Genomic DNA, 23,674 nt, shown 5'->3' on the forward strand with positions numbered 1-23,674 from the left:
CGCGGGGGCTGCCGCGCTGCCCGGGGCGCTCTGCTGCCCCCCTCCGCCCCCCGCCCGCTGCCCCCTCGCTCGCGCGGAAGAAGCGCGGTGGAGGCCTGCGGGGCAGCGGTGCGCTCCGGAGTTGGGCGTGCGGGGGGCTTGCAGGCAGGGTGGCTCTCTCGCCACACACACACACACACACACATATATATGTCCGTGAATATATGTACAGTTCCGAATTTGCAGGCGCCCTGGTGTGTTGCATTTCTTCCTCAGGTGGAGTTAGGAGCGGGCAGAGGAGCGCGGCTGTGCGCGGAAGGTTGGTTCAGGGTGCAGACGTGCTTGTGTCGAGAGTACAATCGCACCCTTCTGCAGGGCGCAGCTTTCCAGTCTGCAGACGAGTGTGAAAGGGGGTGCAGGATGTAATTAGATAATACAGGTCTTTCTCTGTTTTCTTTCTCACTCCTCTCTGTGCTTGTTCCCCATTTTACATCCTGCTTTATTTTGCATCCTGGAGCCCTCTTGGTAGGGTAGGAGGGTGCATGCATAAGGTATCTTTTCCTTCTTACTTTCCATTTTGATTTCCTCCCTCAGAGATGYATTCATCTCCCTCCTCTGCAAATGAGTTGCCTTTTCAGTGCTTTGCATTTGGAGGAGCGAGCATGGGGGCTGTGGTAGGTTTGTGCTTTGCCTTTTCCCCCTACACTGCACGCCTATGCTCCACCCTCCTCTTGTTTTAATCGAAAAAAATGCAGACTTAAATAAATTATATAAAAAAAAAATCTTAGTCTTATGTAGAAAGAGCAATGATTTTTTTTTTCTTGGAAGCTGTTCCCTTTAAATGCTTCCATGGTGTCAACTGCTAAACGACAAATAAAGAGGGTAGGGAGGGGAAAGAAAATAGGTTGCACAAGTTTAGGGCAATGGTAGAGAAGTGTATGGTATATCTTTCCAATGTATCTACAAAGAGCTTTTTCTTTTTGACATCTCCAGCATAGCTGGATGCTTGTACTTCCCTCCACCCTGTCAGGTTGTATAGTTTGCTTGACTATAATGTTTCAGAAAAGAAACTAAGGCAAGCAAAGAAATGTAGGCCACAGTCTGGTTGTATCCTGGTGCTTCTCTTGCCATTCTGTGGCATTTGGTCTTTTGTGGAAAGGATATTTTTATGGTTTCTAATTTCTATGTCTTCTAACTTTTCATTCCCTCTCAACTTAGTGTAGAGGAGGGAAGAAGTATCTTCTGTATTTTGCATTTTTTACTCCAAAAGTGATGATAAACTTCTGGATTAATGTGTAAATGCCATCTGTTGCTCAGCCTCTTTGCATTGTTGTGTGTAAAAGTTCCATTTTGACAGGCGCTTTCAAAAAAAAAAAAAAAAAAGGGCAAGTCCATTTCAGTCTTTTCCTGTATGTACTCAGCCCAGCAGTGATTTGCTCAGAATGAAATGCAAAAGAAATGGGTGGTGTTTTTTTTGTGTGTTTTGGTGGCAGGGTTCAAATGAATCACTGCCTTCCGCCGAGGCAGTAATGTTCCTGAAGTTTTCTCTTCGATCCGTTTTCTATGGTAGTAGAACTTGTTAACGTGAGATTGCTTGTTTGCTTTTCTGCTCAATTTGCTGCTTTTTTCCTTCTTTTTAAAGGCTGATAATTACTTTTATTACTTCTGCAAAGAGACTCGAAAATTGTGGTAAAACTTTTTTTCTTTAGCCTTTAGTAYGTAGGTCCAGTTAAATATTCTTGTTAAAGAAGAAAATGAATAATGTGCTTGGCTTATATTGATTAAAAGATTGAGATGTTCCAAAAAATGTAGAGCTGTTCTGGCAGTTACTGTTTAAGTTGTTTGTGTTTGTCTATAGAGAGTTCTGTGCTCTAAAGTAGGAAGAAGCTTCCTGTGAAATAGGATGTTGATGCACTTGCATTTTTAATGCGCAGTTTAAGTTAGCAATGGCAGTGTAGTGCAGTTTGCAAGCTTTSGGTGACTGAGGCTTTTATCTTTTGTACTGCTTATGCCGTTTTTGACAATGTTGCATTGGCCACTGGCAAATGATTAATGTCAGAAACAATATCTGCAAAGGAAAAAGGTGGGGAGGGGCGGTTTGCAATTGTGCGGCCCGCACAGCTGAGGAAGTAGGTGTGTGCAGTGCTGCCGGAGCGTTTCAGCTGCTAAGGAGCGGCGAGGTCTTTGTGGCGCTGTGGGGGTCTCATGTTTTTCTTTTTTCTGATTGTCTTTTAGGAGCTGGAGGAGGAAATGACATTCAGTGGTGTTTTTCTCAGGTGAAAGGCGCTGTAGATGATGATGTAGCAGAAGGTAAGAACAATTTTTACTACTGCTGTTTTTTCTTTTTTTTTCTTTTTTCTTCTGACTTCCTTATTGCTATTCCTTAGGCAGGAGGGTTTGAATGCAATCTTGCTAACTCAGTTTTGTTGTGTGTTACTTYAGCAACCTAAGTAGACATTTGATGTACATTTGGATAGCTAAAGCCAGATTCAAACTCTGATGGTTTGTGAGTAGTTTTCTGTATACTTTTAGCATGGCTGAATTCAGTCTTTGAGTATTTTGCTGGAAATGTTTGTTTCCCCAAATTATTGGTTGGATTTTCCTGTCACTCAGCTTTTGATTTGTGTTTTTTACCTAATCTGCAAAATGGGGAATGTGATACTTGCATTTCATAGGGAGGTGTTACGAGAATTAATTAGTTTGTAGTCTTTGAAGATCTGAGTACTGGATAAAGATCAATTAATTTTTCCAATCTCTCTAGCTTCCATTAACCAGAAGAGGAAGAAATCTGAGTATTTGTGCATGTTTACTTATTAAAAAAAAGAGGGGTTTGTGTTTGAGGAGATGCAAAAGTTTTAGGCAGTTTCCAGTAAGTTAGAGCTCCTAATGCTGGCAGTGACAAATGTCATCTTATACCAAGATGGCTGCCTCTCGTTGTGATTGTAAAAAATCTGCTTGTTGGTTTGTTGTTTTTTTTTCTCTTTTACTTGGCCCAGGCATCATTAGAGGATTTGCACTCAATATATTACTCGGTTGGCTGTGCTAGAGAACAAAAATTTCTATAACTTTTTTTTTTTTTTTTTTGAAAGTCCCACTGACTTCTAAATTTCTTTGGCCATAAGGACCTGTTTGCACAATGTAGCATGTAAGATCATGAGTTAAAGTTTTTTTTTTTCTTTTGCAAGCAGTGGGCTTTGTTACATGCAATTTTGGAGAGGATGGAGGTTATACATATTCTGAATGTTGGTACAGACAACTGAGATTTATGTTGCGCTTAGAAAAGTGGTAACTAGAGTTCCCGTTATTTTCACATTTGATGTGTAGCTCAGATCAGCTTCTAAAGGCCAAAAAACTCAGTATAAACATAAGTGTCTTGTTTTTGTTTAAGCTACAGCATGTGGAAAATGATGCACTTTTAAAGACTGTCATATACAAACTGAAAGATGGATTTTGGAAGCAAGCAAGCTGTAACTTTTTTTTTTCCTTAAGGACGGATTAATCTTAAGTTGCTCCAGAAGTATATTTTAAAATTGGGACTCAAAAAGTACTATCAAATATACTATAACTTTTTTTCCTGCCAGATTTTAAATTTTATGATTTTAATTGTATAACAGACTAAGTCCTTAAGAACAAAAACTGAGGAAATTGTGTCTGGTGCTTGCAAAAATTCTTCACTGAAGTAGACGTGTGRCATGCATGTAATATACCAAAACACTCATTGCTATGTTGGTGATATAGTGGCTTTTACAGGGATATGGAAATCCGAAAATCAGGAAATGTCTGTCCTGAACACTATTAGCTGTTCTGAAGTTTTGCAGTCTGTACTGTGAAAGAAGACTTGCTAGCCTTATGCTTTCCGACACAGTGTAGAGGCGCAGTGTGTATTGGTGCAGTCGTGGAGGGTGGAGTTCAGGGAAGCGTTCACTGTAAGTGAATTAATTAACTAGCTACAGTTTCAGCAAGCCAGTCTCAGGACTGTTTTTAARAAAAAAAAAAAAAAAAAGTAAGAATGTCCATTTTTGATCATATGGGAGATGTAGGCTTCTGACTTTGCAACTCAACAAAGAAAAATCTAATCTAGTAGTTACCTATGACTGACTTAGAATGAGTGCTAAGGTGCAAACCCAAAAGCCTCAGTATTGAAATTAAATGCCTAGAACCTGATGTGAGGCCCCTAAAAAGGTATTAACTTGTTTGAAATTAATTTGTTGAGCTGAAATTATCTCCTTTTTCTATGTATTTGGCTCCCACAATGCATGCTGGAAATTGTTGAAAATCAGCTGTCTAAATCAAAATGCATCTTTTAGCTTCCATGAGATCCTCAGCATTTCTGTTATGCTTTATAATGTGTCCCTGTAATACTGTTGAAATGGCTGACAATGTATCAAACTGAGATTCTTACATTTCTCCTTTTATTGGCAATATTTCTGTCTTTAAGCATCCCTTTACTGAAATGAAGCCTTTTGTAGGGTTTTGTTTGCTTTTTACAAAATTGGAATAGCAGTTTTGCATACTTTTGGTCCTCCTCCTTCAAAATGCCCAAGGACAAGTTCATAGTGTCTCTATGTCTATTCTGACCTTTTTTCTCCCTGCTTTTCTGGCKTCTTTCTTGTGGCTGGCATCATGAGGAAAGCAAAAGAAAATTTTGCTGTCTGAAACTTAAGTGATTCTTAACTGCTGTGGTCTGCAAGCTAACAAGTGTGGATTCTAATTGGATGTCTGTGACTATTGGAGGATAATGTCAGTTTATGTAGGGTAGTATCTAGGGTATGGATTTGGGGTTTTTAAATGGCTGGAGAGCTCAAATGAAAAAWAACTTTGTGGAATACTGAAACTTCACGGAAAACAAGATGAAGAAAACAAGGTTGAAAGACAAGGGAGAGGCATGTTTCATTTTCTGTCTTCTTCCTATTAGTAATACAGTGTTGCAATATTTGTATTGGAAGCTCTTCTTTATATAAAAACAGTTTCAGCTAAACCCAGGCTATCTTCAGTTTTACCATGCTGATTAAACTTTGTGGGTAAACTTTTTCTTTGTTTAAATCTAGCTTATCGCTTTACTTTGTACCTGTGTGTAAAGTAAACTAGTATGTGTCAGCTAGGAAAATGGCATTGATTTAATTTCATTAATCAATATAATGTAAARCTCTGTAATGTCTCTGCAATGTTGCCTATAATACAGCCCAATAGAGGATAATTCTTTTAATAAAAATAACAGTAACACTATTTAGTGTGGTAAGAGTGCTAGTGCACAGTGAATGGTAGATTTGAGGTCAAATTTGACCTTGTCACCTTCATGTGTAATATGTACAACCTATAATTCTTAAGATATTTAGACTAGAATGGCTATATACTARAAGGTCAATATTTGGTGGTTTAGATGGCTGGACCATAAACTTTTTTTTGCTTGGCTTTATAAGCACTGTGTGGTAGATGGATGTGATAAAACATATATATATATTTATTGCTAATGAGAATGGAAGAGAAAGAACTGTTCTTGAAGTTTGAGAAGATGGCAGTGACTTTACACTCAGGGCCTGTCTGTGTGATTCTGCTATAGCAAAGCTTTGCTAACTTGAGGAATAAAGAATTGGCCTCTCTAGTATAGATGGAGTTTCTCTTTGGTTGTAAGCTGTGGCCTGGCCCTATCAGATTAGAGAACTCAAGTTATAAACTGAATTTTACCTTACCCRTTCTGTGAATTCTGACTGTCAGCTTAATATGGTTGGGGCCCTTTATTTTAACTGAGGGCAAAAGAGTGTGCTTTTGGCGTATAGGGGCCAATTGCGTAAGGCCRATGTGGGTGTGACTGGTACCACCTCTGTTTCCGAAGTGGCTAGTTCTTTGCATGCTCAGCAGAAGTTTTTCTCCCTCTTCAACTTTACATTTGTCTGGCTGGAACCCAATCGTACAGCGTTCCTGTGCTCAACGTGTAGACTCAATCTACTATGGAGAGTGCAGAACCAGGACACTGGGTTAGACAAGACTTCTCCAATGGAGAAGAGCAAAAAGCCATTGTCCTTTATAAGTCCAATGATCAGAGTATAAAAAAGCATCTGTAAATTGTTACTTTCTTTTATAATGTTTTTGTTTCTGTGCAAGTAGGACTTAACTGTCCAGAAATGCTCTAGAGCTGATACTACTGYGTTTTCCTAGAAACTTCCTCTATGGGATGTCTGCTGAAAATGATTACAGAGATTTTCTGCAGTTCCTTTGTTTTGGGGGTTGTGTGTGTGTGTGTGTTGGGGGGGGGGGAAGGTTTGCTGTTATATTCTCTAAGATACAGCAACTCCTGTTGGAAACAACCAAGAACTGTGAATTTAAACTGTCTGAAAACTGGAAAGTTGCTTAATGGAACAGCTTTGTTCTTCAAAACAAATTAAGTTAAATTTGTTTAATTACTTGGCAGACAGAARAGAATCAAGCCGCTGTATCTAAATGCTCTTTCAAATGTAATCTAAAGATATGTGAAAGTCTGATAGACTGTGTCCAAGGCTGGGAGCCAGGACCTTAAGTCCTAAGCTTCAACTCTGAGTGGTTGCCTCTCATTTTTTGACAAGTTCTTTTAACTATTTCATGCCTGAATTGCTTCCAAATGAGGCACTGGAGTATTTGCTGTGGGTGCTGACTTAAAGTACCATACTTAAAACCATTCCATGCTTTTTGTTGCTAATGTACTGCTTGTTTCATGTTTACTAATTTGTAGTCAAAATATTGCTATAGCCTGTTTCACAGTTTCTGCAGATTATAAACAGAGGAAGCCTTTTACTTCTCTCTAACCAAATTGTGTTTGTGGTCAGAGAAATAACCTAGACGTGACATTTTTTCTTCTACAGGAGTGTTTTCTGTATTTGATTCTAGGTATATTATATCTTTTGAATGTAGTTTCATGTTTGTTTTTGRCAGACTTTAAAATTGCAGAGCAGCTATGGGAACTGTTGTTGGGTCACTAATAGCAGTTTGTCTTCAATTTACCAAAACAGTTAGCTGCAATACGAAAAACTGAAGACAGGAAGGAGGACTGCTGCAAAGAGTGGTTTATGTCTGTCTGAAGTTCACCACCTTCTCTCGCTTTATCAGAAAACTTTCTGGTTGTCAAGTAGCATCTATCTGTAATAGTGGGTTAGGGTTCTGAACCCCCTTGCGGGAAGATGATTATCTCTGCCCTGTCAGACTCTTGCTCTGCCTGTTCTCTAGGCTTACCAACAGTTGACTCCTAGGAGCTATACCTTCTAGATGGAGCGATGTTGCTGGGATTGGTTGGGAAGGAGGGCTCCTACCTGGCTGTTTCTGTGGGTAGGAGTCACAGAAGAGAAACGACGTCATTATTGTAGAAGTTGTTGATWGACTTTCTTTTATTGTAATGGGAGCAGATACAGTAAGAGGTGAGAAAAGTAGTGAAGGCGTGAATTAAGAGACAGGGATAATAATGCTGAAGAAAGATTAGGGGGTAGTTATGGGAGGGAGCTTAATCTGTATTTTTGAGGGCTGCAGTTATGTTGTATGTGATTATTTAATAACATGAGTTAAAAGGAGCAGCTCAGGGACTAGTAACAAGTTTGTTAAAGGGATAGTTTGAAATATGAAAAAATAAAAAGACCCAAGGTCATAATCCTCTTCTGCATTCTTAAATCTGCTTGTGTGTTTTAGCTTTTTTATCTCTAGCCATTTATAGAATGGCTGTCTGTATCTAGGAAGAGAAATAGGCTACTGTATTCTAGGAACTGCTGGTCTAAATCAACTAAAGTGTGCATTTATGCAAAGTCCCCCAAAACAAAGAGCATTTAGCAAAGAGCTAAATAGTAGGAGGCTGTTTATTTCCCCAGAGGTTTAGTCCTCTCTCTTGATATTACTTTGGTAGTGCACTTCAGATTGTCAGTCATGCTGACCACTACTGTTTTTCCTATGATGCTTTGCTGTTATCRTTGTGCTTGAATTAGGAAAACCCAGTTCTTATCACAAATAATTTTTATCTTAGATACGGATGTGATAGTGACCAGACATAAGACTCCAACCATACAAATGAATGCAGCTCCAGGGCAGCACAGCTATCACTGAAAATCCTAGCGGATTATAGCTCTTAGTTTGCTTTGAAAACTTCATAGTTTTTAAAGATTCTATTTTGAGTGGCTGCATCATCATAGAATATGTTTTGGAAGATCTAAAAGGAAGAAGAAAACTCCCACTGGATGTAATGCTGAAGAAAGAGGTAAGAGCTGGGTGTTCTAGCTGTATGGTTTCTCTCTCTCTCTCTCTCTCCCTCCCTCTCTCGCTCTCTCTTCTTTTTTTTTTCCCTGCTTTCCCCTGACTTGCCTATTTAGGCCATGGCTGCATGTTTGGCAGTGTTTCTGCTTAACGAGGCACTCCTTTGCACTTTGCTGGAGGAAGTGTTCATGTAACTGCACAATGAACTGATCTGGGAAACTGATCCAGCTGAAAAATACTGAAAATTGTGGGGTTTGCTGGATTATTTTCCAGCTGGATCGAACCCTGATCTGGTTCTTGGTGCTCTGTGCGTGCTTGTGACAGCATAGTGTGAGGCGCGTGGTCAGGTGGCTGAGGGGAACATGAGGAACACTGGAAGAGGATCTATCTTTCTATAGGACTTTATGTACAGTCTAGCCTGGCCTGCAAGTGCTCAGCTAATACAAATGGTAAAATAAATTAAAGGACTTAAACTTTGCTGTTCAAGRTGTACTTTGAGCATGTGCTGTCTGAAGGCCAGCAATACAATATCTAATATCAAAATTGCAAGGTAATCTTGAGAGACCAAACTGAAATACTGGCCAAATAAAACAGTTTGGTATGGTACAGTAATGAATGACAGATATGACAGATACCCCACATCACTGCTGATCCTTTCTCTCTTTCCCCCCCTTTTTTTTTAAAAGGTGTAAAGACTTAAGCTAGCTGAAATTGGGCTAAGACTGTACTGTCACTGAAAATAAATGTATTTTGTAAAGAGGTGGTGATGAAAACATGCACTGAGGGCAAGTGGGGAAATCCAGAGCAGCCTTAATTGGTAGCAGCACAAATTTAGGGTAGGTATAAGCCAATTGTGAGACTGCTTCTCAGTGTGACAGTTCTTGAGGTTTTTTTTTGAAGATTTTTTTTGGCACGCGCACACACACACATGAATGTCAGTTATCACTAGGTTATGAATAATTTTTTTGACACTTTTCTGTAGCAGAACTAGTACACATGAAATGGGTTTTTCTTTCTCCAGTGTCTGCACAAGCAATATGTGGGAATGACAAACTTGCTATTTGTTTAGTAGTGTTAGCTGTGTTTGTATCAATACAGTGATAGTTTCCTGCAAGTTGTTGAAAAGACATACCRCTTAATTGGGAGATGTATTACTGATTACTGTAAGTTTTACAAAGAGTCTAACAAACGATAGTTTTTTCTTATCCCTCTTAGTATGCTTTAAAAAACCTGATCCCTTGTTTGGGACTTCTTACTTCACCTAAACTAATGTACTGTCTTGCACTTAGGGTGCTGTAGAATGAGGCCTTCTTTGTATTCAATACTCTGTGAGTGTGTGCGTGCAATTAAAACATGTTCTCTGCTATGTTCTGTATTTCCTGCAGTAAGAACATCAATTACTGATGGTATCAAATTAAGGCTACCATGTATTCTTACCTCTTTAGCAAACACTGTTCTCCAAAAGCAATTCTCTTACTATAAGCTTATTTTGCTACTACCTTAATGTTATTTCAGATCTTTTTTCCTTTTTATTCAATGCACTGTAATATACAGTATGATAGCTTAGGCTACAATATTTGGAGCAAGGAGGCTTGTACGACAAGTCACAAGTGAGCAGTAATTAATTATGTGAAACTTAGGTTTTTCCTTTTTTAAAAGAAAAAAGGAAAGGGAACGCTTTGACATAGGTAGAATGCGAGTAGAGACGACAGCTATCATATTTTAATGAAAACAAAATAAGAAGAGAAATGCAGGAGCGAATACTTGAGCCAAACAAATTTGGAATAATCTTTTTCATGAAGCACCAGTAGGTCTAAAAAAAGTAAGAACAAGATTACATCTGTTGGATGACTTTCTACATCTTAAACTTCCCAGTGGAGTATGTATAATGGAATTTCATTATATTGTTTTATAGCTCTGTTATACTCCTAARGCACGCTCTATCTAAATGGTACTCTCATAGGGTTATTATGTAAATAAGCTGGAAACGCAAARGCTGTTGTCATTCATTTACTCTGTTGTATGAGCCTTTGTGGAAATGGGGAGAGAAAAAATTGAGAGCTGTTTGCTTTCCACTAAGGAGACAGTGTAAAAAGATACCTTTTGTCTTAAAAGAGGTAAAGCACTGATATTTGGGTTTTTGTGCTACGATTTTATATAGCAGGGCTTCCTTTATTAAACATACAATTGCTTGTTTTCTGGCTCCTCAGTCATTCTTGACTGCTTTAGGATGTTGCTCGGGGCAGCATGTAGTGCTATATGATGGTCATCTTGCCTGGTTCTTTTCAGGGACTGTAAGTTTTCAGACTGTTACATTTTCTTTGAAAATGAGTATGTTGGCTAATAAGACCTCAGGTAGAGTGCTACTGTTGTGAGTTTACAATATTACTGAAAACAATTATTTGAGGTTTCCGTGCACAACAGAGATTTTCTTACACAAGTAGAAGTGGCTGCAAGCTTTTCTTTTAACTTRCTATGCTTTTGTTAAGCACTGGAGGAGAAATTATTAATTTTGTCAGACATTCTTTATAAAAATGTATTTTCCTCTTGGCAATCCACAAGTGATAGTACCATTAAGAAAACCAGCCTATTTCAGTCACATGTTAAACCCCATAGGCAATTACACTTGCATCTAATTTTGGAACAGTAGGAAGAAATTTTAGGGTTATGAAGAGTTGTGTTGTAAGAAAGATTGGTTTCTAAGGTATGTAGAATATATTTTGTGTAGCAGTGTTTCTCTTCACATTTTCAGTTGCAGTTTACATTTTCAATTGCAGTTCTTGAATTAATGTTCTAGGAATAATGTGATCTCCAAACAAACATAGAATTAGTGCTTGATGTTTTTTGCGAAGTTGAGAAAAGATAATTGCATATATTCAGGAACAATTAAGGTAATTGAGACTTCAGACTATATTAGCTTATTTAAAACTTAAAATCATTTCTAATTTGTTCTTGTCTATTAAGTGCTAATAAGTATACTTTCCTCTCTTCCTCAAGTGCCAAATGTTTTTAGGGACCATCATTTGATTTTTAAAAGTAGTGATTGCTGCCAGTCTTTCTGATGTTAGTAGAAAAAGGTTAGAAGATTCATATTAATTGTGATCTATGTTTGCTTGTGTACAGTGCTTATGAATTCAGTACAAAGGACTTTAAACATGTAAGATATTTGGGAAAAAATAAACTGCCCTAGTGGACAAGAGGTACGTACTGAAATCAGTTTCTAGTGTGTGAACTCATAAAATGTATAATGACTTTCAGAGGTTTTTTTTTTTTGAGCAATCCTGTGCATTTATTCAATGGAGGTGCATAACCAAAAATGAATAGTTACTTCTCATATACTGATTTTAGTACATCATATACGGATTCATTAATAAGAATACTGATAGAATTAAAAACAAAAATCTTGGATTTAATAATTGCCCTGTTTGAATTGTTTTGAAGTGAAATGTGATCTGGGTACAGAATGAGGAATTAGAATTCAAATTGCATCCTGACATGTCTGTAGGTTCTTGGTCACTTCAAGTAACTGCTGCTTCTGAAAGAGTTAGTCCTTCCTTGTACCTGTACCAGTTCCTGCTTTGTGCTGGCACAAATGCTGATGTAGCTGCACAGTAATAATTTTGGGGAATTGACCTGAATGAAAATCAAATGCCTTTTTTTGTTGGTGTTGTCAGGTGACAGGTGTTGGTGTTGTCAGGATCCTGAGTTAGTTCCTTCATCTAATTTGTGACATTGTAAGGGATCACTGGGGTGGGGTGGGAGTGGAGGTGGCACAGGAATGGAACAKGAGACGTGATGGGTGGATGGATGGATTGCTTCTCTGAGCTGTGATAATGGTTTCAAGGTACTACATGAAACTAAGGCATTATGAACAACTTGCTCAACTTCCTCAGCCTTTGTGTGCTTACAGTTGGCATGTCATATGGAAAACTCCACAGAACTGGGAATTAAGTTTGACACTCCTTCTAAAACATCAATATAAACATAAAGAACAGTTGAAGTTGAAACTATCAATTTTTTCCTCCTATGGTGTGGCAGTGAGAAAGGGACACTGCTTTATAGAGGTAATAGGGAAGCATTCATAAACTATCAGGACAAAATGTAGAACTGACAGCAGCGTTTTTAAAGCTTTTTGGCCAAAATTTTACAGACTTTCTGTAGAGACCTTCTGCTTTTCTCTTTGTTTTTTTNTTTTTTTTCATAGCTTCAGGCCTTGGTTTTCAAAGTTGAATATTTACTTTGTCTGTCTTCAATAAATGTCTAGGATCTTTCTGTTTACTTCAGTCCCTTTCAGAAGTGATAACCCATCCTTAAGAGTGGTGAGGGCTGGTAACACATCAGTCCTGTTGCTTGATCAGGCATATGCTGTGCTTGACCCAGCAATTTTGCATCTAACAACATTTAGATGCCTCAGAGAAAAGTGCACTAAGAAAATGGCTGCTTTTTTATGCTCCCTAAGATGTAGGTAAAGTTGTTAACTCCCTGGAGCTTGTGGATTGTTTTCCTTGTTTTAACCTGAGGAAACTCGAGTATCAGACCTTGGAATAATAGGCATCTAGTTGTTTCTGTAGCACTTACCAGTATTCTGCTGCTTCTGAGAATGAGTTAGGTATGATCTAAGTAGTCTACAATTGTCCTACTAGGTCTCTTCTCTGTTCTATTGCTCAGGATTCCTGTTCCTGTGCAACAATGAAGTGTCTATGTTGGTTGGAAAAAAAAAAAATCTCATTATTGAGAGACTGCATCCTGTGTAGGAGCACTTCTGGCTTAATCTTTCTTCCTTGCTGGTTGCTGTCTTCTCAAAGAAGTCATCAACATAAGGTCATGTACACAGCCTCTTTTGTCGTGTAAGCTTGTTTATAGTTGTGTTTTTTTCCAGAAGTCATACAATTATATAATGTTCAACTGGAAGTTGTCTGGCATCTTCCAGTTTGTTTTCTCTAACCAGTGTTGTTTGAATGAGGTTCAAGTTAGTTTGTTTGTCTTCTAAAAAAACTATGGCTGTTACTACTTATCTGTTTTTTACCAAGTTTGGTAAAAAAAACTAAACTTGATCACCCTGAGGGGTGAATTCACAAAAAGGAAGGCTAGAAATAAAGATAATTCAAAACAATCATCCTGAGTCAAGTTTTATCTGCTATTTAAAAGGTCAGTAAGCTGTTTAACCCCTCCGTGCTTTACTTTCCTTATCTGTAAAAACTAGTATGCCTGGTCTCCCAAAATGAGGTTCAAAAACTTCTAAAAGTTATTGCAAGGCAGTATGAGATCTCTTCGTAATGATAATTTTAGTAAATGTTTTGTACGGTTTGCAGCACTTTAACTTTTCCAAGATCCAATGAAAGGATCTTAATCTCCTAATTGACAGCTGAGGGAAGCTGAAAGAAGTAGAGTGATTTCCTTATCCATAAGGTCAGTCTGTAGCTTAGATCCATAGAGTTTGTTTTTTAATGTGCTCCAATTATAAGGGTCTGCTTTACAGAGGTGTGAAGATTTGTGTATTTCCTTATGCACTGCTTTGAGAAATGAGTGTTAAAAATGTGAAAATCCAGGCCACAAAGTAGTATTATCCTCTCTTTAAGAAGTGTTTTTTTTTTTGTTTTTTTTTTTTTTTTTAAGAAGCTGAAACATCTATGCTTGGGCTAGAATAGAAACAGAGGAGAATACTTGCCAAGTGGACAAAGCAATTGGTAAAGGAAGCTATTTTCCAGCTTCCAAGCATGACTGGAAAAAAAAATAGATTTAAGTATTAAAATGAGCTAGTAAAGGAGTGGATATCCATGGTGAGTAAAATGATATGAAGTTTTTATTCTACATTCATTTAATAGTCAGAACTGTGGATTCATCTCTGCTGGAAACTTAAGTTGTACTTGTGACCTTCACAGGCGCTGTGCTCTCCGGCAAGCTGCCTGAAATCCTGCTAGTGAGTGTGCCTCCCTCCCTCCCYCCTCCCCTCCCTCCATTATGGTAGGTAAGAGTGATTTTTTTTTTTTTTGCTTTCATTTTGATTCCTTTGAAGGAGGCACTCTCAATATGACTGAGGAACAGTGGTCACTTGCATTTAATAGCCTGATATTTGAGGACTAAAAGCCTTAAATTTTTGGCCTTAGCTTTTGCACCTGAAATAAAAGCTTTGGTCAAATATTTCTCAGAAGAGGCTGAAACTGTGCAATAGTTTTCAGGATATGTTTTCATATGCATGTGTGTGTAAATATATACATAGATTTGTGTGTGTGTATGTATGTACAAGAGAAAAGCACATCAAGCCACAGAATTCTAGTAGCCAATTTTGAAAGTCATTGCCAGATTATATTTTTCTAAAATCCTGTTAATAGCTTTTTAACTTGCAGTGTCTGTTTTGGAATAGCTTCAGCAAAAAGGGAAAAATCAAGATTAGTGCTCTTAATCTGTAATGTTCACAGTGACAAATCAAGAAAGGCATTGCTTAAAGGCTTCTGTTATGTACATGCAGAGCAATAACAGAACACTATTTCCAAATATATTGTCATTTGCAAACAGAAAACTAACCACTGGCTCTTCCGTGCTGTGTAGCCCATTGAAATTCTGGTTGCGGTTTCAGCTGAGATTTTTCCATAAATAGCTCTGTACTACTTTGGAACACAAACAGGCCTCCTGGAAGGATCTAAAGTAAGGTCTTCTGAGGACTATTCAGTCTATATTATTTATGTGTACTTCAGTATATATACTGTGGTGGGATGAGGAATGTTTTTATAGATTGAGGTGGGGGGCTGTCAGAAGGAATTGAAGAGTAAATAGTTATTGATTTAAATTAAATTCAAGGACTCATGAATGATCAAATTGGAGCACAGAAGAAAGGATAATGAAATAATGCCCAAATGGAAGCAGAAGCAGGTGTGTTTTCTTTGTTGGTATTGAAAAGCTTTATTCTTGAAAAGCCATGTGGTAAGTAAATACAACTTGCAGCAGAGATTATTTATGTTTTAATCTGGCCGTTCACTGAAAAAAATCTTTAATGTTTGTGGCTGATTGAATGCTTGATTCAGTGAACTAGTACATAGCTAGTTCTGTGATGAATGTTTTCAGTGCTATCTAGAAGAATATACTTAATCTTGAGTAAGTAAAACAGGGCCAGGTTTTATGTTTAGACATTATTTGATGTAAGGTATCTTGACTGAGATATTTTACTGTCTTGATGAGAAACTTAGAAACATTCTGTGATCTAGAAGGAAAGGCATCAGAGTGCACACTTCTAAGATTCACCTAGTTCACGTGGCTGATTTTCCCCTAGACATGTTGCTCCTTAATATTTTTTTGACAAAGCAGAAATCCTCTTCCAAAGGGAGTCAAAAGGCATGAAAATAACTTTGGCATTCGTGAAATCCATGCTTTGAGTGGTAGACTCTTTGGTGCTCTGCTGAGCTCCTGGTTATCAATGAATGTGTTTATCAGCTGTCACAACAGAATGAGGATTGTATCACAGAAAATAGGGCTGACAGGACCTTGGGAGTTTGCTAGTCTGTTCTCTAAATGCAAAGCTTTCAACTGTATGTGTTACACTCAATGAATATTCATTAGGAAAAAAAAAAAAACCTTCAGCTATGGAGATTTTAKAGTCTCACAAGCATATACTTCAGAGCTTAGCTACCCATATTGTTTCATTTTTTTCTTGTTTTCCTTAATATCTAAAATCACATTGGCAATTTCTTACTAATGTAGTAATTGCACACTGGTTTTGGATGGAATTAGCCCAAAATCCACAGAAGGCAGGGACTTCCTACTAGTAATTGGATGTAGCTTATTGGGAAGAATAGCTTAACCCTGATAGTGGGGGGGTGGTGGTGGTTGTTGTTGTTGTTTTTTTAACCTAGATGATATTTCTGAGCTTGCTGAGATTTTCCAAAAAAACATTCTTTTTCATGGCAGGCATATTGAGAACAGTTTCCTAAGAAAACGAAAGTATAAATAAAACAGCTTGAAAATATGGAAAAGGACTTCTGCTACATGGGGTAATTGGATAATTGGCTTTTTTTTTGGGGGGGGGGGGATCGATACATGACTAGATTTTTTTTTTCTAGTGAGAATAAAAAAAGCCTAAATAAAACTTTATCTAATTCTTCTAGTGTGTTTCTTAGGAATCCTGATACTTAGTATAACGTACATTTCTTTAGTGTGTTTCATATAAGAATTCTGGAGCACTTTTGTAAACATGTATAAATCCTGAAACAGCCTAGTAAGTATTTACTATTACTGTCATTTTAGTTTTAAGACTCCAGGTTTTTCCTGGAGAACAGAGGTTTGAAATGGAATTCTTCTAATCTTCTGAATCTTTATTCTTCATATGGCTAATAGGATGCCCTTTATCTGCAAGTAAGCAAGAATGTTTTCAAAAAGGTGAGAAATGGGAGTGACGTCATCCTCTGAACAGAGGTTATTCCACTTTTTTGTTCTAGCGTAAAGCTCACTCTGKAAAATGTGTAATCCTGAATTTCTGTCCTTAGCAGTATTAGCAGTGAAAACTCTTGCTGTTGGAAATTAGGTATGCAGAAACAGTTTTGCTGTAGCTTTATTACTGATGCACTGTAAAACTGCAGACAGAAAATATGTTGGAACAAGTCATGTACCAGAGTACTAAGGCTAGACGAATGCTGCGGGACAACCAAAGTAATCAAATTTGTTAATTATAAGTCTGCTTCTCTGTTCTCCTGATACTGTTCAGTAAATCCCTCAGTTTTGTGCATGATGGTGACAGGACACTTGTGCACCTAAGGGGATCTTGCATGAAGCAATTTTAGGCATGAAGCTAGTTCTTGCTTGAGTTAATTTTGTTCTCCTATAATTAGGTATGATCTATATGCAATTGTATGATGGACAAAAACAACCAGTAACTCATTAAATTCTATACAATACACGTACAATTTAACCCTTATGTCATCGTTCTCCAGGAAGACTTCTTACAAATCTATACAGGTTTTACTGAATGGACAGTGTTTCCATAAAAATTGGAAATGTAACTAATGTGGACTGTATATGATACTTATAAAGGAGTAAGGTATGCTTGAAAAATGCAAAATCTCTGTGATATTAAATGCATGAAGTGGGAAAATTCAGAGTGGAGGAAGCCCTTTTTATTTCTTGTGTCATTTAACCAAATTATCACTTTGGTTGCAAGAATACTTATAATGCTTCCTCAATAGTATACGCTGTAGATCTAGAAGCAGACATTGGCATTGCCAGTTTCACCCTTTGGGCAAACTGTAAGCTTCATATTCTGCTGTGCTCATATTTTAGCTAAGACTTCACTTTGGCTTAAAAAAAACCTTCTTTTAGGCAAAATTTTACTGCTGCAGCACCACAGAACTATACAGTGGTGTGTGTGTGTGTTTTTTTTTTTTTTTTTTTTTTTTTTTTTTTTTTCCTCCTTTTTTTCAGGTTAAGTAGAAGTGATGCATGCTGTGACAGGAATGGGCATGTATATACCTAGGCCAGATACCTAAAATGTCAGGTTTTTTTTTTTTTTTTTTCCTCCTTTTTTTCAGGTTAAGTAGAAGTGATGCATGCTGTGACAGGAATGGGCATGTATATACCTAGGCCAGATACCTAAAATGTCAGGTGGTGTTTTATTTAGTAGATGTTTTCAAAATGACCAAGTTACTAACTGTAATATATTTAGTTTTTTTTTTTTTAATCACACCTATTTCTTACGTGGTATATTTTCTCTATTTAATGTTTTTTTTTCTCCTCCGTTATATTTCACATCACAAACATTTTTCTGGTGAAGTGTTAGGCAGGAACTTAATCTAGGGGTACACAGCTTCAGAAGATCATGCTACCAAGAGGTTGGTGATTACTATTCATAATCTTTATGATGATTCTAGCCTTGAGTGGTGATGAGTTTTTAAATCAATGGAGAAGGGATTGGTGTAAAATTAAATGTGACACAGATCCTTGGAAAGGGGGGATGAACTCTTCCTCTTTCCCTACCTGAAAATGGATTTAAGATTCCCATGTTGTAAGCTCTCAACAGGCTGAGTTTTATGATAATTAGAAAGCTGAATCCCACTATGGCATTCACATTCAACAGCTGGCTGGCATTTAAAAAAAACACAGATACTGGATTTGGCTTTGATCACTTGTTTGTTAAAGGCAGAGCAATACTACTGGTTGGAGAGAGAAAAGCTTGTGGACAAACTTCAGCTGTTTTGGGGGATTATATATTATTGCAGCCACTGCAAAGAACAGGCTTGAGGAGAAGCTGTGATCTTTAACTACTTATTGCTAATTTTGAATAAATGTTATAGTTCTACAATCTGTGAGACTATTCACTCACCTTTCTAAAGTTATTTAAGATAAGTACCAGGAGTGGGTCTGGATTTCTGCCACTTATGCCTCTTATGTTTATGATATTAATAAACTGGTGTCAAATGTCCTGGGAACGGGTGATGTAGGTTGAAAGACTTTTGTTTCAACCAACAATAGAACTGAATTAGTGTGAATAGGAAAAGCAAATAGGCACTTCCTGTCATATTTTAAGGAAGACCTTACTATGGGGGAGCATGTGTATTAGGAGATTTAAACTAAATGCATTAGAAAATTGCTCATCATTTGTCAGCACTTTTTTCCAGTAAAGTTTCCTCTGTGCTTGCATATATATGCATATATAAATATTCCTAAATATATTCACAATACTAATAAAACAATGAGTGTATGAATTCTCTTTGTTTGAACAGATTTTTTAGGCTGTTCTTCAGGGGCAAAACTATAAATCTAAGTACATGAGAATCTGAAGATGGTATGTTAAGTTAAAGCTTAGAGGCCTTTAGCAAAGATTTGAGAGTATTTCAACTAAAAAAAAAACCCCATCTGGGTAGAGATTTAGACCACCTTGATGTTCATCTGACATTCATAGGATATTGTAAAAGCACAGAACAACATCATTTTGCTCATTCTACAGATACAGTACTCCTAATATTCACGAGATCATCAGGATTCACACCCACAGACTAAAAAAGAATCTTAGTCAGCATAGCAGGTTGTTGCTARTTCAATGCCATAAAATGGCTTTCTAAGTGGAAAACCTGTTTGTATCTCATTGCTGTTAAGGCAAGAGATGCCTTTCAAGACCCAAAGGAATGCTCATCAGGATATTAAGCATCCCCTTGTCTTTACTGAGTTTGAGGTATTTTCAGGCTGATCTAACTTGTGTTGGAGCTAAGTTGGAAAAGGCTCTATTTTGAGCTGGTAACTCATCAGCTTTGCAGTAACTTGCAAATGGAATTATTTAGATAGTGATAGTTTTCTGGAATTGCTTTTATCCTCACGCCTTTAAGGATTATACAGAAGTTTTTCTTCCTAACAGTTCTATGGGAGGGGAAATTACAGGATATGTCAACTTGGATGCGTGAAATAAACCCTCCAGAGGTCCTAGAGGTAGGTAGGTGAAGGCAGTGCCCTTGATGTGCTTCACAAATTCTAGAGTGTATCGCACTTTCACATCAACTCACACTGGAGCTAAGCTAACCTTATTAATTAAATATATAGTGCCCAAATCAAAGAGAACCAAGTCTATAGCAGTAATTCTTTATGGTGTTTGCTTCTGGACTGATCTTCTGGCCTTAACTTCCTGCTTTGAGTGTAACTAGACAAACTGCTCTTTACTGTGTTCTCCCAGCTGGATGATGTGTAGCATGGAGGGGGGGGGGGAGAAGAGAAGGATACTAGGGAAGCTCCATTGGTCTGCAGCTTTTTTTGTGTGTGGGGGGGGAGAAGGTACTGCTGTGGTCAATTTACTTTCTATTTTTACCAAATAGATGAAGGGGGTTTGCCTATTGGTTTCCTATGTGTGTATTCTGAAAGGAACTGTAGTAATGGCCTTTCTCAAGATTTAAAAATAGAAAGTAATTAATCAGGGTGATGAGGGTTAATGGTTTCTATCCAGAAACCAAGCAGCTTTGAATTTGTTTATATGGAGAGAACATGTTTGTATCTGCTATTGTTAAAAGTTTAATATGAGGATTTTTCATAATAATTTTTGAAGCACTCTATAAACTAATTTGGGGTTAAAAATCCTCACTATTTAATTCTTTAATCAGTTGAAATGGTTTCAAGGCAACAGTCCAAGAATCTTCTTAGCCAACTTCATCCTTTAGTTTTTCTTCTTCAAGTTTGCAGTGAACTTTGTATTCGTACAAGGACTTAATGCAGCTCTAGATCTGGTGAGCAGGTATAATGTTAACTTTACAGTCAGGTGTAGCTGAGGCAGTGGTTGCTATAATTGTGGTACAGCTAATGCTTTGCTAGTTCCATAGTGGATCACAGTCTTAAATCAATTTAAGGTTGGAAAGTTCTTTCTCAAAACTCGTAGTAATTCTCAATTTAAATGCCTTAACCCCTTTCCCAAAGCTCAGGCTTTAAAGACTCTTTATATCCTTTTAAGTGATTAAGTACTGAGCCATCAGTTTACACTGGTGTACATCACATCTGTTTTCAGAGTGCTTTGACTTGCTACTGTTCGTCATCTGTTTTCTCTGTGCTACCGCAGGTGTCTTGGAGTCATATACAGGAGACTTTGCATTTCCTATTGTAGATGGAGACAGGAAGTTAGTGGTCTGTGAAGTTTAAGTCCCTTTTCTTTCCCTTCTAGAAATGCCAAATTCTAACCTTGTTCAAGGAGCTGTTTTAAGTGTAAGCTTGTGGAGTCTGTATTATAGATAGTGCATTTAACTGGCAATTTGGTTGTGGATAGGTACCCTTCTGCATTTTCAACTGTGCTGTCTGGAGAGGTGATCAGGCTGGTCTCCCCTTCTCTCTCAAATCTGGTCACGTAATCCCTTGTTCCGTTCGGTCTCAATGACCAGTCTCAGGTTCATGTAGCTTACAGCCACTATTTTTAATCTGCCTGATCTGTGATTTGGATGAGTGAGCCTGGGATGGTGGTAATGTCCCTCAGAGGTGTTGCGCAGTGTTCCCTGTAGTGACTTCTACTAGTAYTGAGAACATTGCTGTTTTAGAACACTTGTTATTTGAGCTCTTGCCTAGGCTCAAAAAATTKAGAGGAAAATGATGATAAATTTGATGGTGGAAACTTGAACTGAATTGAGAAACTGGAACTTAACTAATGTCAACTCACAAACAGCAATTTCACAGTGAGGTTTAGCAATTTTTTAACAAACACAAGGAGTAAAATGCTCTATCTGCCACTACCCAAACCACTTTAAAATTGTTATGTTGAACTTAAGGTGTGTNTGTTTTTTTTTTTTTTTTTTTTTTTTTTTTTATCAGCTATATTCAAATGGGGAAGTTACTTTATCACAATTAATCTAAGATCACTTGAAAAGATTTATGGACATTTAAGGAGTTTAGGAGTAAGGAGCTGAGTGGCACTGTAGTTTTGGTTGATGGTTATTCTGTTCCCAGTTTTACTATGACCTGCCAGATAATGAATATGTAGCTGAAATGTTTTATTATCACAACTTCATAAATAGTATTCTTTTTTGAAGGATTTTAAAATTCAGTTCTGTATTTCAGTTCTGTTCTCTGCAATTCTAATGTTGCTTCTCCCTGTTGCTGATGGGAGCAGCTTCTGTTGTGTAGGGTGGACAGAACTGGGGTTATTTTCTTCTCAGAGCATTGAGCCTTGTAAAGCTCTCTGGGAGAACTATCAGCCTGGCATAAATGCAGCAAGGTTAAGACTGCTGTTACTTTATAATTTTGGTAGGAGGGGATGGAATTTTACTGCTCAGTAACCATTGTCTTCTCTGAAGTCCTGATGCTCGACAAAAATAGCTGTTTGTATAAAGCTACGAGGCCACAGAACAATGTTGGTTTGAATTTAATAGTTAAGCTGCATCATCTCCAGACTATCCAAGAATAAGTGCATCTGTAATCAAAGCCATCTTTATATAAATTTATAAATACTATAAAATACTATATGGTACTGGTTCCTTCCCTTAGCTGGTGTTTTTTCTGCTTAAAGAAAAGGAAAAAAATCCTGCATTCAAGCTCCTTGTACTGAAGGCTGCTGCTAACARGAGTTCTTACAGTCAGATCTACATGCTAGCATTGGCAGTATCCTTAAGTATTCCACACCCTTCCGAGATTAGTCTTTGCTATGTGAGCTGTGCTTCACCATTGAAGATTAGAATCCTGCTTACCTATCAGCCCGCTGTGAACTTCATCAGAGCTGTGCGGTAGGAATCTGTTGTGCTCATGTAATTTAGGAAGCTAAAGGGGAAAAAAGGTAGCTCAAGAGAGGTACAGCTGAAAACTGAACTAAGATTTGCCTGCCCTGCAAAGTGTTTGCTGTCTTTTTTTTTTTCCTACAAAGATGGGAAAGACTGGGGGGAGAAGGGGAGAAGAAACAGAATGAGGGAGAGAATATGAATATAGGACAGTCCAAGAAACTGGGAAAATATGATATTTTTAGGACTCTTTGACAAGGTTTATTTTTAGTTATTTGGAGTGGATACTTTGCAGACTTTAGTGAATACATGTAGCACTTTACACCCGTTTTGAAACTACTCTCTTGTGTGTGTATTTGTCTATGTATGTATGCATCTAAATAGGACTGGGAGAGTCTCAACATTTTAAGTATTATGGTCCTGTTTGGTAAAGAGGTATTTTGTAAATCTGAGGGAAAATGACAGAATTATTAGTGACTGCACCATTTTACTTTCAGCATCGCAGGACCTGGAAGATTTGAACAGAACAGGGGGATGACAGAAAACATTCTGTAATCTTTCTCCCTGTGTGCGGATTTCCGATTTGCACAAGCCAGTGAAACCAACTATTGTCCTTTGCTCCGATGGCCTCTCCAGCTTATGCTTCTTGTGTTCTAGCACTGGCAGGGCCAGCAGTATGAAGCTATTTGGAAATCATGCAAATTCCACTCCCCTCTGTGTTAAGGTGCTTTGTGTACTCTGTGTGTGCAGCACTGTCACAGGACTGGTACTTAGAAGAGAACAAGTAACCAGCTGGCTCTTGCAATACTAATAGCACAGGAGTGAAAATTTCTGTCACAGAAAGACAGCCTCTTTCTCTCCTGTCCTTCTCACATGTACTTAATTCTGCACTCATGTATCTGAAGAAATAATATATTTTTAATGCCTTCTCCTAGCTAAGAAGAGGTCTCTTAAAGGGCTTCTGGAATGGCTGCTGAGAAGTAAATTGAACAGTAGGAATGCCTTATCCTGGCTGCCTTTGGTTTTGTTGCCTAGTCACTTCAGAGAGATGGAATGAATGTGAAGAATCATCTTGAAAGTGAAGGAAGAAAAGGGAAATGAAGTCAATAGTAAAACTGGTCATGGTAAATTTAAAGTATAAAATCTCTGTGTTCCCTTCCTCCCCCTTTACCCCCCCATACATAAATTATGGATGAGGCTGGAATGCAGGTTTCTCTCCTTTTATGCTATCAGAACTAAACAGTGCTCTCATTTTGGTTTCTGTTCTTTCCCTAGCGTGTGTAGTTGTGGTGTCCTGTGTCTTGGGAGCTCTCTTTTCCACAAACACACATACA

General features: G+C 37.8%; 1 protein-coding gene across 1 annotated transcript in view; it reads left to right on the top strand.

Moving 5' to 3' along the window:
- PPP2R2A (protein phosphatase 2 regulatory subunit Balpha) overlaps nucleotides 1–23,674 on the top strand; it is a 54,433-nt gene that overhangs the window by 9,191 nt on the left and 21,568 nt on the right. Inside the window, exon 2 of the mRNA XM_085301049.1 lies at nucleotides 2,142–2,289. Within this exon, the coding sequence (XP_085157175.1) occupies nucleotides 2,142–2,289 (148 nt within the window). The remainder of the gene's footprint in view (nucleotides 1–2,141; nucleotides 2,290–23,674) is intronic.

The sequence above is a fragment of the Rhea americana genome, unplaced genomic scaffold, assembly GCF_003343005.1.
Source record: "Rhea americana isolate MKP2758 unplaced genomic scaffold, rheAme1 scaffold_171, whole genome shotgun sequence".
NCBI classification, from domain to species: Eukaryota; Metazoa; Chordata; class Aves; order Rheiformes; family Rheidae; genus Rhea; species Rhea americana.